Below are 13001 nucleotides of genomic sequence, written 5' to 3' on the forward strand. Positions count from 1 at the left end.
AATGACGCAGATTAAAAAAACTTCAAATTGACATTTTAAGCAAAAAAAAAGTTAAAACTAAATCTTTGACATAAACCATGACAAATTCTTATGTAGAACAATGTTTTTGATTTCAAAAGGAAAATCAAATATCAAACATGCAATAAAACAAAGATAAGAAAGAGAAATGAATATACAGTCTTCAATTGAAATAACTGTCAATTAATGATATAACGACGATCTAAATCGGAGTCATAATACATTATTTAAACATTTCATCAAAGATAAAAGGCTTACAATTTGGTAAATAATGTGAATAAAAGATCACCAAACTCTTCATTTCATACTATAACCTTAAACAATATGATACAACATGATATATAGAATATGTCATAAAAAAACACAAAAACAATTCAATAACTAAATTATTTAACATTGGATATGTCAACTACGTAAATAAATTTATAAAAAAAGTTTACCTTTTCTTCTAAAGAGAACTCAGTTCTTCGTGTATCACTTACTTTTATTAGCACAACTTGTATCTAATTTCTTCCATTGGTCACATATAAAAATGTTTAAACTTGTTTTATTTTCATCGATACATTCTTTAGAGAATATTGTGTGAGTTTCCAAGCTTCCCAGTATATCCCGTCTTTCCCAATCATTCCACCATTGTAATACTTCCCATTTAGATTGCCCTTAGTACACCAATTGAACCACCAGCCAGCATGTTCTAGTTCTCCACAATTTACAAAGGATGTTCCATCATTATCCCTATCCAATTTTGAGAACCCATATCCATTTGGTGGGTACCCGTAAATCTTGTGCAGTAAGACTGTCTCCTGTAATAAAGAAGTATAGTAAAATAAAATATTTAGAATCCGTTTGGTTTGTTGAAGCAAAATGACGTCACGATTTGATCTGATCAAAACATAACCTAAATAAACGACTTGATAACAATATTTACCAGCATTTCCATTATAATTTGCAATTGTGAGAACGTAGTTTGTAGCTCCATTGCCATTTCCGCATCTAACCGTTCCAGTCTTCTAGATCAACTCGTAGTTTGTAGTTCCCTGTAGATAGGATCTTATATAAATTGTCATTCCCTGCAAATATAAAACATGTACATGTATACTGTGCTTCATTTTATCTACCGTTTCTATAGTGCACAAAGGCACACAAATAGTCCTGACCGATGTTCTAATATATAATTTGGAATAAACTAAATAAACAAGGGAATCGCAATGGCTCAAAACGGAGCAACATCGGGTGCAAAAATGTCATATATATGCAATATAATAACGACATGTGTGCATAGAACCCGAGAGAAATATAGGAGGTGTTACTTTCATGCTGTAACAAATAAAAACTAGTATCAATATAAGCTTAAAAAACAAAATCAAACTATAGTAAATATTTAAATAAAAATGTGTTTAAAAAAAGAATAGACGGTTCAACAGATTTCTACAGGACTTGGTAGGAGTATGAACAGGGATTTGAGAGTGTAAATACGAAATACTGGTTAGGAATATATTTCTATATAAAACTGATAGTATTTTGACAAAGACACAGATAAAGTGTTGATAGTTAATAGCAAATACAAGATCTATTCAGTATACTCTTTCTCGATAAAGTACAAGTTAGGTATGAGGTATTAGGTTATTCACACGCAAACACAATGGTCTATATTCGAAGTATTCGGAAAATATTTTAGTTTGTTTTTTCTTATTTTTGAGATATTAAGATAAGACGTGTCACGGTACTTGTCTATCCCAAATTCATGTATTTGGTTTTGATGTTATATTTGTTATTCTCGTGGTATTTTGTCTGATGCTTGGTCCGTTTCTGTGTGTGTTGCGTTTCGGTGTTGTGTCGTTGTTCTCCTCTTATATTTAATGCGTTTCCCTCGGTTTTAGTTTGTTACCCCGATTTTGTTTTTTGTCCATGGATTTATGAGTTTTGAACAGCGGTATACTACTGTTGCTTTTATTTAGATTAAAGGTAATTCTCTTAAATCAAAGAAATGCAATCATCACTTTGTATCGCTTCTGCGCAAGAACTTTAAACTCTTAGCGCAATTTTTTAACATTGATGTGAATGCTATTAACTTTTGTAAGGTGTTTCAATATTTTTGATCACTTCTACCTTTTTTGAATTAAACCTGAAAAGTGACATATTTTCTTGATAAATACACAGGAAAATTTCACTCACGAGGATTTCATTTCAATTCCGAATCATGTGAATCTCATATGAAGATCACTTAACTTTCAACTCAAAAGAACTCCAAAGTGAAACTAATATGAATCCTACATGAAAATCACATGACATTTATTACTTGAAATTCATAGGAATTTTCAAAATGAAGTTATTCAAATAATATTGTAATTTGATTAAAAATATGAAAAATACCGATTTAATGTGATAAAATGATAGAGATTAATGTGAACATAAAGGCTCCTTTTGGTAATTTTCTCTTTCTTGTTTACGTACCAATTTTTCTGTTACGTTTAAACATAGCTTGTCAAATTATTCATACTGAGGAACTGAAATGTCTACTATAGCAACTATTTTGAACTCAGGTTCTGTTTACTGTTTATATCATAGCGTAAACCACACAAAAGGAACCTTGATTTTCTAAATGAACACATCGAAAATAGTACTTCAATTCCTGTCTGATCTGTTCTTAATCTAAGCTATTTTTAAATCTGCGACATTCGACCCTAGAATCTGTGCAACCTAAACTATTGACGTCATACACAAATTGCTTTTTCATTGTGACGTCAAAATTTTACGGGAACTTTTGTGATGTCCAGTTATGGCGGATAAAAAAGATGTAAACATACCCAACCAGTATTCCGAATGCACACTCCCATATCCCTGTTTATTATCCTGCCAAGCCCTGTAGAAATCTGTTGAACCATCTATTCTTCTTTGAAACACCTTCGTATTGAAAAACAATATTTATAAATTTATCGAATATATATTGTAAATATTGTATAGTTTGTTTTATAAATGGTATACAAAATAGTTGTTATTTATTTTCACTTGTTTTATTATGTGCCGTATACATGGTGACTAAACAATCTAATTTGATGAAAGCCATAAACGAGGAAAAGAGAACGGGTTGTTGCTGAGAAACATGAATTACTTTTGATTAATGATAATGCCAGGAAGAGAAAATCAGTACTAAGGAAATACTGAAATTTACAAACATAATTCAATTGTTATATTGAATATTGTTTAATGAGTATAACAAAAACAGGTTAAATTTATAATGACAATTGTAACATTGTAGATAATTGTCAAGATAAATCATTTGGGGAAGTAAGTGAGGACGATTGTAAGTTGCAAGAGTGGGACATGCTGACAGTCAGAATTATGGCTTAAAAAGAGGAGAATTGAATCCACATATTTTTTTTTGTTAACAAACTTGGTGTACTAACGGATTGTATTTTATACCCTTCCAGTAAACTGAAGTTTGGTTTTATGAAAAACTTTAAAATAATAGGGCCAATTTAGCCTTTCGTAAAACTTCTCCTTTCAAATATTAATTTTCTTCTATTATTTAAAAAAATATTTCTCGTGATTGCCTAATTATGTTATAAAAATTGTCATCTTAATATAGACGTAAGTTGTGATGTCACTGACAAGTCATAAGCAACTATATATTGACATATTACGCTACGAACTGCCATTTTTCAAATAGTTATTTGCAAAACAAATATGTGTTTATGTCTTACTCAAAAGATATCACGTGTCTTACTGAAAAGATATTATGTAGTTATTTTAAAACACTATAAGCACTGTCTTTTCGATTTTGTAATTAAACTTTAAAATTTAGAATAGTTTACCGTCCATTGACCAGAACCTGTCATGTCGCAGTATACAGCGAGAGGTTGATGTTCAACATATATTGTATAAACACCACTAGAACTTCCAACAGAAACATCGTTACAGTCAAGTCCGTTGCTTGTTGGTTTTTGGCTTGTTACTTTTTTTATTGTTGTGCCATGGTTTGTTGTTCGTTCGCTTGTTGTGACACTGGTGGTGGCCCTTTCGCTCATCATGGCAATCTTTGTTGTGTTTTCTCTTGTGATTTCAGAGACTCTTGTTTCGTAATCTTCAGTTTCATCTCTGATATAAAAAACAACGTAAAATAATATAAGAAATTAATTTATGCAGTATGCACTCTTGTGAAAATTTTAAAAAACTTACTCAGAGACAGCCTACATGCACATGGTTTTGTCCGATGTGAGCTTCTAAATATCAGGGTTTTTTCTATTCGATTAAAAATGTCTTGTTTTTCAGTGAGTTATTTTGAATAACCTCATCATTCTGAAAGACTTTTGAAAATGGTTCTCTTATTGTCATGTGGATCTATTATAATATATACACACACGTGCGCAGGTAAAAATGCAAACCACAATAAAAAGACAATGCTTAAATGTAACAAATATTATATAAAGAAAACAAAACTATTCGATTGTCGTCTAAGTATATTTTATTCATCGTCTTCTTTAATTTTATCATAGAAAATTAAGCTTGCATAAAATATATTAATTAAAGTTACAACTTGGGCTTGGTGCTTTTTTCATTTTTACACTTTATTCAAAATGTATTGTTTTCTTTCTGAGATAATTAGTCAGGAAATACAATTTATCTGATAATATCGTGTTCTATTTTGCGACACCAATTTTACATATTTTGATTGTTGTTATTTCCAATTTGATCTTGTGCGTTTGGTAAAATGCAGTATATCAGCTTACATGTATTTTATTGTGATGTTTGAGTCCCAATTTGGTGGCCATTTAGAATTGTGTTGGCTATGTCATATTGTCGAAGGATACAAAGATGCCTATGCCATAGTTTGGAGTTTTAAATTTGCACACTTTTATTTAGACGTTCTTTTTTTGTTAAATTGTAAATGTGTTTACGATGTAAAATGAGTCAAATGTAACATAAAAACATTTCATTAAAGAATATGACAACGTTCCGAACAATCGAAGAATTGGTGTATTTTAGGTAAACTTATTTCGGAATTTCGTGTTTACTTATATGTAACTTTTCGTAAGAATGTTGCATTTTGTGATGGGATATATTCAGGAAAACAAGCATGGTATAGAAAACATTCTCCAGTGTGTTTAATAAATCCAGAAGAACAACATGATTGATGATGCATACACCACGCGGCACATATAATACTTGATTTAACTTTTCGGACTTCAACAGATGAAAAGTTTAAAGAACAAATCTTGAAAGGCTTGTACGCTACAAAACTTTGAGTTTGTTTATCTATTCCGTAGAAAAGTGTGAATATTACACTGCAAATGTATAACCTTAAAGCAATAACCATGATGCTGGACCTGACTGGAATGAAGTTGGATATTATCACATTTTTTCAGTCAATATTTTTGTAGTGATAGTTACTAACAGTTATCAAAGGAACCTGGATTATAATTAAGTACGCCAGACGCGCGTTTCGTCTACATTAGACTCGTCAGTGACGCTCATATCAAAATATTTATAAAGCCAAACAAGTACAAAGTTGAAGAGCACTGAGGATCCAGAATTCCAAAAAGTTGTGCCAAATACGGCTAAGGTAATCTATGCCTGGGAGAAGAAAATCCTTAGTTTTTCGAAAAATTCTAAAAATGACGATTGAAACTTGTGATGATATTGATAGTGATTATTACCAATTAATTTGTTAACAACACAGGCATTATACTTTGTGTAGTTCGATAGTGTATTGTAATATTTTGACTTAAATACAAATACATACCTTGACAACTAAAATGTTTTCCTGTTTCGGAAAATGTTTAACAGAATCGGATCTCAAAACCTTTATAATATTTGTATATAAAGGAAATAATATTTCTATTTGTAGAAAATCTTTTTTGTCAGCCAAGAACATTGTCATTCTATTAGACCATACATTTCTTTAGATCAAAGTAGAATGTTTCCGACAAAAAAATGATCACTAAGATTATGTGAATATATGAACACAATAAAGATACATACATAATTAAAACAAAATCTTTTTATAACTATCCGTCAAAGTAAGGGTCTCGTGACGGGAACCAACATTGGTCACAAATATCCTTAAATTTTATCTTAAAAAATATTCCCGATTAATAAGATTTTTATAAACATACACTGACGCAAAGGCAAAAATAAATCAAAATGGTGGTATTCTCTGTTACCTTGGAAAGCGATAAAGATTCATTATACTTGACAAAAACTTGAACCAATTAGAAAATGGGGCCAACAACCAAATACAAAGTAAAATTCAGCATATGAAAAAATTCAACACTATGAGTGCAAAGTTCAGGCACAACTTTTTGGAATTTTGGGTCCTCAATGCTCTTTAACTTTGTACTTGTTTGGCTTTATAACTATTTTGATATGAGCGTCACTGATGAGTCTTATGTAGACGAAACCCGCGTCTGGCGTATTAAATTATAACTCTGGTACCTTCGAAAACTATTGTTTACTACTATTGGGTCGATGCAAATGCTGATGGATTTAATCTCCACGAGTGTATCCCAAACCTATGAGTTAGCACTTCTGTATTGACATGAATTATTTTAAAACTTTTTGAAATACTAAGGCTTATCTTCTTCAGGAATATATTACTTAAGCTGTATTTGGCAAAACTGTAAGGAACTTGGTGTCCCGAATGCTATTCAAATTCGTTCTTTATTTTACCCTTTTAACTGTTGCTTTCGTTCGAGCGTCACTGATGAGTCTAAGGAAGAGGAAACGCGCGTGTAACGTTCAAAATTCCAATACTGGTATTCATGACCTTTTTATTTACAAGTCACCTAAGATAATTCCCCTCTGTAAAATATGAAATATCTTGATTATTTATAGCAAAAATCAAAGTAACGTTAAGTGTTATCAAATTAGCAATTAAACGAAATCTATAAGGCTCTTCACTGAGAGTGGCCATAAACTGTTATTTATAAGAATACGGGAACGCGGTCGATTTCATCTTTCGTAATATCTTTTCCGTGTCTAGCATATTTCCTTAAGTTATACGGTCGCTTACTTTTACATATATTCGCAAATTTTTAACACGTAACATGTAACTCGTAGTAACTTCTTCAATGACGAAAATCTTGATAGATCGATTATTTTCGAAATTCCATTTAATACACACGGTTTTATCTTTTCGCTGTCATCTGTTGTCGTTAACAAAAGAATCTCTTGTTTAACTTGTGGGGTCCATGTAGGCCAACTATTCTTTGAATTGCGTTGATGATATTCCTCGAGTTTGAAGGTCGGCTGGATTTGAGTCTGTTGGTACGTATTTTCAATCGTAATTTTGTGTCGTTTCTTCAATTTCTAGTACACGATTCTGAACAAATCTTCCAAATGATTTTAAAGACGAAATCCAGTGCAGAACGATCTGACTGTCACTCCATAGTACTGTGCGTTGTGGTTTTATGGTTTTCGTGAGGTTTTTAGCCATTCGAGCTCCTATTACTGCAGTCATCAATTCAAGCTTTGGTAATGTCATTTTGGCGAGCGGAACGATCCGGTTTTTTGCAATTACAAGAGAAGAAGTGTTTCCTTTACATAAGTAGGCACTGGCTCCATAAGCGCGTTGGCTGGCATCAACAAAGACATGTAATGTGATTTTCTCGTTGCTTTCGTTTTCATTTTGATCGTTGAAATAATATCGTGCTATTTTCGTATTAACAGTTACATCTCGGATGTCATCTAAAATTTCACACCATGATTTAACTATGTTGCAAGGTAACACCTGGTCCCAATCGTATCCTTCTTTCCATAATGTGTGTATCAGTAGCTTAGCTCTTACGGTCACTGGTCCAAGCATTCCGAGTGGGTCGTAAATTGACGATGATTTCCGCAAAACTTCTCTCTTTGTCGCTTGTGTGTTGTCAATATCTATATGATCTTTTTGTTGCGCAAATGTCAATATGTCTGACATCGCATCCCAACGCATTCCAAGAATTTTCGTCTGGCTATCCTTATCAAGTACGTTTGCCTTAGTAGCTTCGTTGCTAAGTTGATTGCTATTTGACTTCCATGTTCTCAAATTAAATCCTGCATTTGTCATGAGTTCTCTAGATTTTTCAAAGAAATTTAATGCAGCTTCTTCCGTATAAACACTTGTAAGTACGTTGTCTACATACAAATCACGCTTGTGTATTTCAACAGTAGCATTTTTAACCGTTGATAAATGTTTCAATAATGTAGCGTTAAGAATAAATGGCGAACATGTCGCTCCGAATAAAATTACCTTGAATCTGTATGTCTCAAGTTCACTCTTGGGGTTGCTATGACCTCTAAGCCAGAAAAATCGGGTGGAATCGCGGTCTTCTTCGTCTTGTCCAATCTGGAGGAATGCTTTCTCAATATCAGTTGTTAAGGCGTATTTTCCGTCGCGTAATCTTGTAACAATATCTGTTAACTTATAAAGCTGCGGCGGTGCAGAAGAAAGGCAATCATTTAAGCTGGGTGATTCTGAATCTTTGCGACAACTGCAATCATATACTATAGGTATCGGTGTAGTCGATGAATCTTTTTTCACTGGGTGGTGCGGAATATAATGCACTCGATTAGTAGTCTCATCCGGGTTCTCAACCTTCTCTATAAAACTTCGATTTTCTTGGTCGTTAATAATGTTACCGTATATCTTAAGCATCTCTGGTTCTTTAGCAAGTCGGGTTATCACGTTGTATGTTCTCTTTCTGGCGATCATCTCGTTGCTAGGCAACTGCGGATGTTCCTGTTTCCATGGGAACTTGGCGATGTACCTATTTTCTTTCAAATTAATGTTATTATCTTGGTAAGTGGTCATTTCTTGTAAGTCCATTTTCGCTTTCACTTCACTGTCCTTTTCTGTTCCTATGGATTCGATTTCCCAAAATTTATGTATTTCACATTTTTCTAGTCTGTGTGGGGTCAACATATTCATAATCGATGACGTTGATTGATTATAACTGTTAGTGTTCAATTGTATAGGTCCTGATAGCAAGTATCCAACTTTGGACTGTACAGCGGTTGGTCCGGAACCTCTAATTACTCTGTCTCCAACTATATCCCAATAATAATCGGCGCCAACTAAGACTGATATCTCAAAATCCTCGTCCTGTAAAGCTGGGTGGGCTAACTTCAATCCATTTAAATGCGTAAAACTCCACTGGTTCCTTGCGTAAGTATGTATCGTATGAGCAATCTGTGGTACTATAAGAACTTCAATAGGGATAAGCGTATTCGTTAGACCTTTTATATAGATAGTAGCAATTTGTAAATTTCTAACCTTCTTGTTGGATTCACCGAAAGCGGATATCGTTATCGCTTCTTTCTTATGTGGTCTCAGATTCAATAAATCGGCCATCTCTTGAGTAATAAAGCTTTGCTGGGCTCCTCCGTCGAATAGTATATTAGCGGTGTTAAAATGTGTCTTGTCATACGTGATAGGTGCTATCGCGGTTTTCAACAATACCTGCGATCTAGCCGATGATGTGGATGAATGCATGCTTGCGACTGCGGCATCGGTATCTGGTTTTAATGTACTGCTATCTTTAGACTTGGTATACAAGTGTGTTTCATTCTTTGAACAAATGCTAGTATGGGGTCGTTTATTACAGTTTTTACACGTTTTGTCGGATTTGCAATCGGCAACTCTGTGATTTCCTAAGCAATTGAAACATGCCTGTTTCTCCTTAACAATGCGTTTTCGATCTTCAATTTCCGTAACAGTTTTACAAGCTAATGGGGCGTGAACTCCTTGACAAAAGACGCACGGCTTCTTGGTTATGTCTCTTTTCCCTTTCTGATTTGCGTAGATGCGATTGGTACCCGTAAAGAATGTTGATGTGGGTGTGTAATTTGGCTCTATATCATCACCATTTACCGACTGACCCGCTTCTTTAATCGTTATCTCATGTTGAATAGCTTGCCGTCACGACGGCAAGTTTCAGTGGTCGTCTCCGTGGGCACGTACCATGTTTTCTCGGATATTCCCAGGTAGTTTATTTAATATTATGGGCACTAAAAGGCTTTCGAAAGACTCGTGAGACTCCCCTATTCTTTCAAGGCCACTGATGTAGTTTTCCATGCTGTCGTAGAATTTTTTCAAATGTGTAATATTTGATGTTGGACTAGGAAGGCTGATTAAACTGCATGTATGTTTGTACTATCTTGTGTGGTTGACCGAATCTTTGTTTCAGTACATGTAATGCTTGTCCGTAATTTGTGTCAGTTATTTGTAGACCTGCTATGCATTGGGTGGCTTCTCCGAACAGTTGAGATTTCAAGTTATTAAATTTTTCTGTACATCGTTTAAAGACAGGTTATCGTGTACGGCAGCACTAAACCAATCCCAAAAGGGTTGCCATTCTAACATATTCCCGCCGAACGTTGGTAAATTTAATTTGGGAAGTTTGTGGTACATGCTGGAGTTTGAAAATACGGACGCTGATGTATTTGCGTGCATGAAACTGGGCTGTGGCTGACTTTCTTGATGATTCGTGTAATTAATAAACTCGTGTGCATTTGGGTTTAGCAATGACTTACTTGACTGTTTGTCTGTGATTTCTGATTCCTTAATGATTTTTGAAAGTTTGGTTACTGTCATTTCTATGTCATACGTGTATCTGTCGGCTTCCTCTATTTCTCCACTCACTTCCTCTTCTGATAGTTCCTCCACAATCTTCTAGTTCGGTTGATCGATCGTTTCCTGCTTCTTAACAATACGTCTTCGAATGGAAGAAAGTTCGCTAACGTCATATTCCTGCAAAAGTTCCTCGGGACTCGGTTCCACTTTCTTTAGCAACTTTGTAAGAACTCCCGATGTCCAGCTCGTCTGGTCTTCATCTTCGTTGTCGCGGTACCCATCTTTCGTATTCTTCTGTTTTTGTCACGGCACCAATGTTTTGGACGTATCGATAATAAAGGCGAGTAAACACAAAAGCGTCTTCAATGTTTCGTATGCTTTACTAGAGTCTAAGATATACAAAGTTACGTCGGCAAGTGACGACGTTGCGGGCCTATTGTTACGTCAAAATGGCGGTAAAACGTTCAGCAAATAAAAGAGTATAAAATACTTAACTGAAACTTTAACTCATTCACAACAATCATGCATATGACTGAGAGGTTTGTAATATAATGTACAAGAAAGTTACACCACTACAGATAGTTTCAGAAATGATTTGATGATTTTCCATAAATGCACCAGCTGATGCAACTAAAACTGCTAATATGGCATATTCATACTCTAGAATATAGTGGAAATAAACCATACATCACTGTTGGACGCCATTATTGAAATTATTATTCTGATAAGAATATTCCTCCATGCAGCTTGTAACTATTAGCAAACCTATACTGCATAGTAAGCTTTAAAAGACCAGGTATAACAAATGTAAAACAATAAAACTATAGCAGCCTGATTAATGTACAAAACATTTATGAAAAATAGATACGATATACAACAATTACCAAATTACTGGGTCCTCAATATGGACAGGTAAATACAGAATGTGGTTGGTTAAACATGTTAGCTGGCACAAAACTCTCCCCTTACACCGGACAGTGTACAGTATGTGCATAATCGCAGATATTGAATATTAAAAAAATAATTGGACATAACTTTTGAAAGTGGCAGGATTAGATAGTGAAAACTTTAGGGTACACACATTATTCAATACTTGAGAAATAGCCGAGATAAATATTTTCACCAATTTGCCATAATATTTGTCTTAACTTAAGCCAAGTTTGCCTCTGTTTTTTTAATTAACTGCCAATAGCGCCTTTGGTGCTTTGATTCTTTCTTTTACATATATCTTTTGGTTTTCAATTCTATTGTTTATATTCATTTACCATGCATAGATGTATTTTGTTACCTGCCTGGATCTTTTTTGTAGTTGATTGCCAAAACACGGAATTACCCTTATCCACTTCCGGAATCGGATCCGATATTGTAATTGTCTGTACGGCATCCATTGTCATTGTGTTTTCAATGTTGTTTGTGTCAGTCAGACACGATTTTACTCGAATTTACACATTATTTGTCGGCGATTTTCTGTATAAAGCTAGCGGTTGAACAAAATGAACATCGCTGTCATGAATAATAATGATGAAAATAAGTTTTGGAATCGTTTATTTGGAGACTTTGGTGAGAAGGTTTGCAAAGTATTTTTTTTATTTTCTTTCAAGTGGAAGGTCCGTCGGGCGTAGCTAATAATTACCAAGTCGAAAGTCCGATTGCAAAAGTGGAAGGTCGCTGACCTCGGACCACCGCTAATTTGAACCCCTGCGGGCCGGGCTCCAAATTGAAAAGATACGAAAATTTCGTCTTCTAACTTGAAATTGCCGACAACATCATGAGCAGTTGAACTTATTAATAGACTACTGACGTAGTTGTACTACGTATTGACAACAAACAATTTCCCTACGACTTTTGCCATTTGGGAAATCTAAACTACTTGTCTTTAGAGATTTTCGGCGATTAAATATTTCATACAATTGTTCTTTCACATCTTAGCCAAAAGCACAGGCGATAATAAACTACATAAGGATTTCTAGAGAGCACTACTTCCTACGTGCAACTTCAAAACTTTTTGGTGATTCGACGATCATTTAAGGTTTTTCTGGTCATATTTTTTGTAATCCAGAATTAAAAGTATTAAAAAAGTGTTCAACTAGTTATATATAACATACTAGCCAGCTAGATAATAACAACGGCGCGTATTTCATCATTTATTGGGTAGAGCACAAATCTAGGGTGCTCGCATAATGCAGCTTAACTGCATAAAATTGGAATGTATAGCAGACTTGAAAGCCCGATATATATATATGTGAACGACAAAAATAACACGATTCCAAGAGATATAATGCTTTAAAAGAAGCTGTCAAGGTATATAATTATAATACACTAACACTAGACACCAATATGCATATTAATTTGAAAAGGTAACGGAATACTGGGAAAAAAGTAGATGTGTTTGTTCAGATCCCCACATACCGATTGACTATTGCTTCTGGGG

General features: G+C 34.1%; 1 protein-coding gene across 1 annotated transcript; it reads right to left on the reverse strand.

Moving 5' to 3' along the window:
• Window positions 1-554: 554 nt before the first annotated feature.
• On the reverse strand, window positions 555-9349 carry LOC134727843 (uncharacterized). The gene is made up of 4 exons (XM_063592236.1): window positions 7538-9349; window positions 6797-6819; window positions 3834-4116; window positions 555-821 (listed from the first exon to the last, which is right to left on the reverse strand). The coding sequence occupies exons 1-4, from the start codon at window positions 9347-9349 to the stop codon at window positions 555-557; spliced, it is 2385 nt and encodes a 794-aa protein (XP_063448306.1).
• Between the last annotated feature and the right edge of the window lie 3652 nt (window positions 9350-13001).

Source organism: Mytilus trossulus, chromosome 8 (assembly GCF_036588685.1).
Source record: "Mytilus trossulus isolate FHL-02 chromosome 8, PNRI_Mtr1.1.1.hap1, whole genome shotgun sequence".
In the NCBI taxonomy this organism is placed as follows: Eukaryota; Metazoa; Mollusca; class Bivalvia; order Mytilida; family Mytilidae; genus Mytilus; species Mytilus trossulus.

Excerpts from the sequence above, each read along its gene's own strand:
- LOC134727843 (XM_063592236.1), bottom strand. The coding sequence starts at position 9,349 with ATGGCCGATTTATTGAATCTGAGACCACATAAGAAAGAAGCGATAACG. Across the intron at positions 6,820-7,537 it reads AAGGAAACACTTCTTCTCTT|AGGGGAATTATCTTAGGTGA; the intron begins GTAATTGCAAAA and ends CATATTTTACAG. Across the intron at positions 4,117-6,796 it reads GGAATTATCTTAGGTGACTT|AGATGAAACTGAAGATTACG; the intron begins GTAAATAAAAAG and ends TTTTTATATCAG.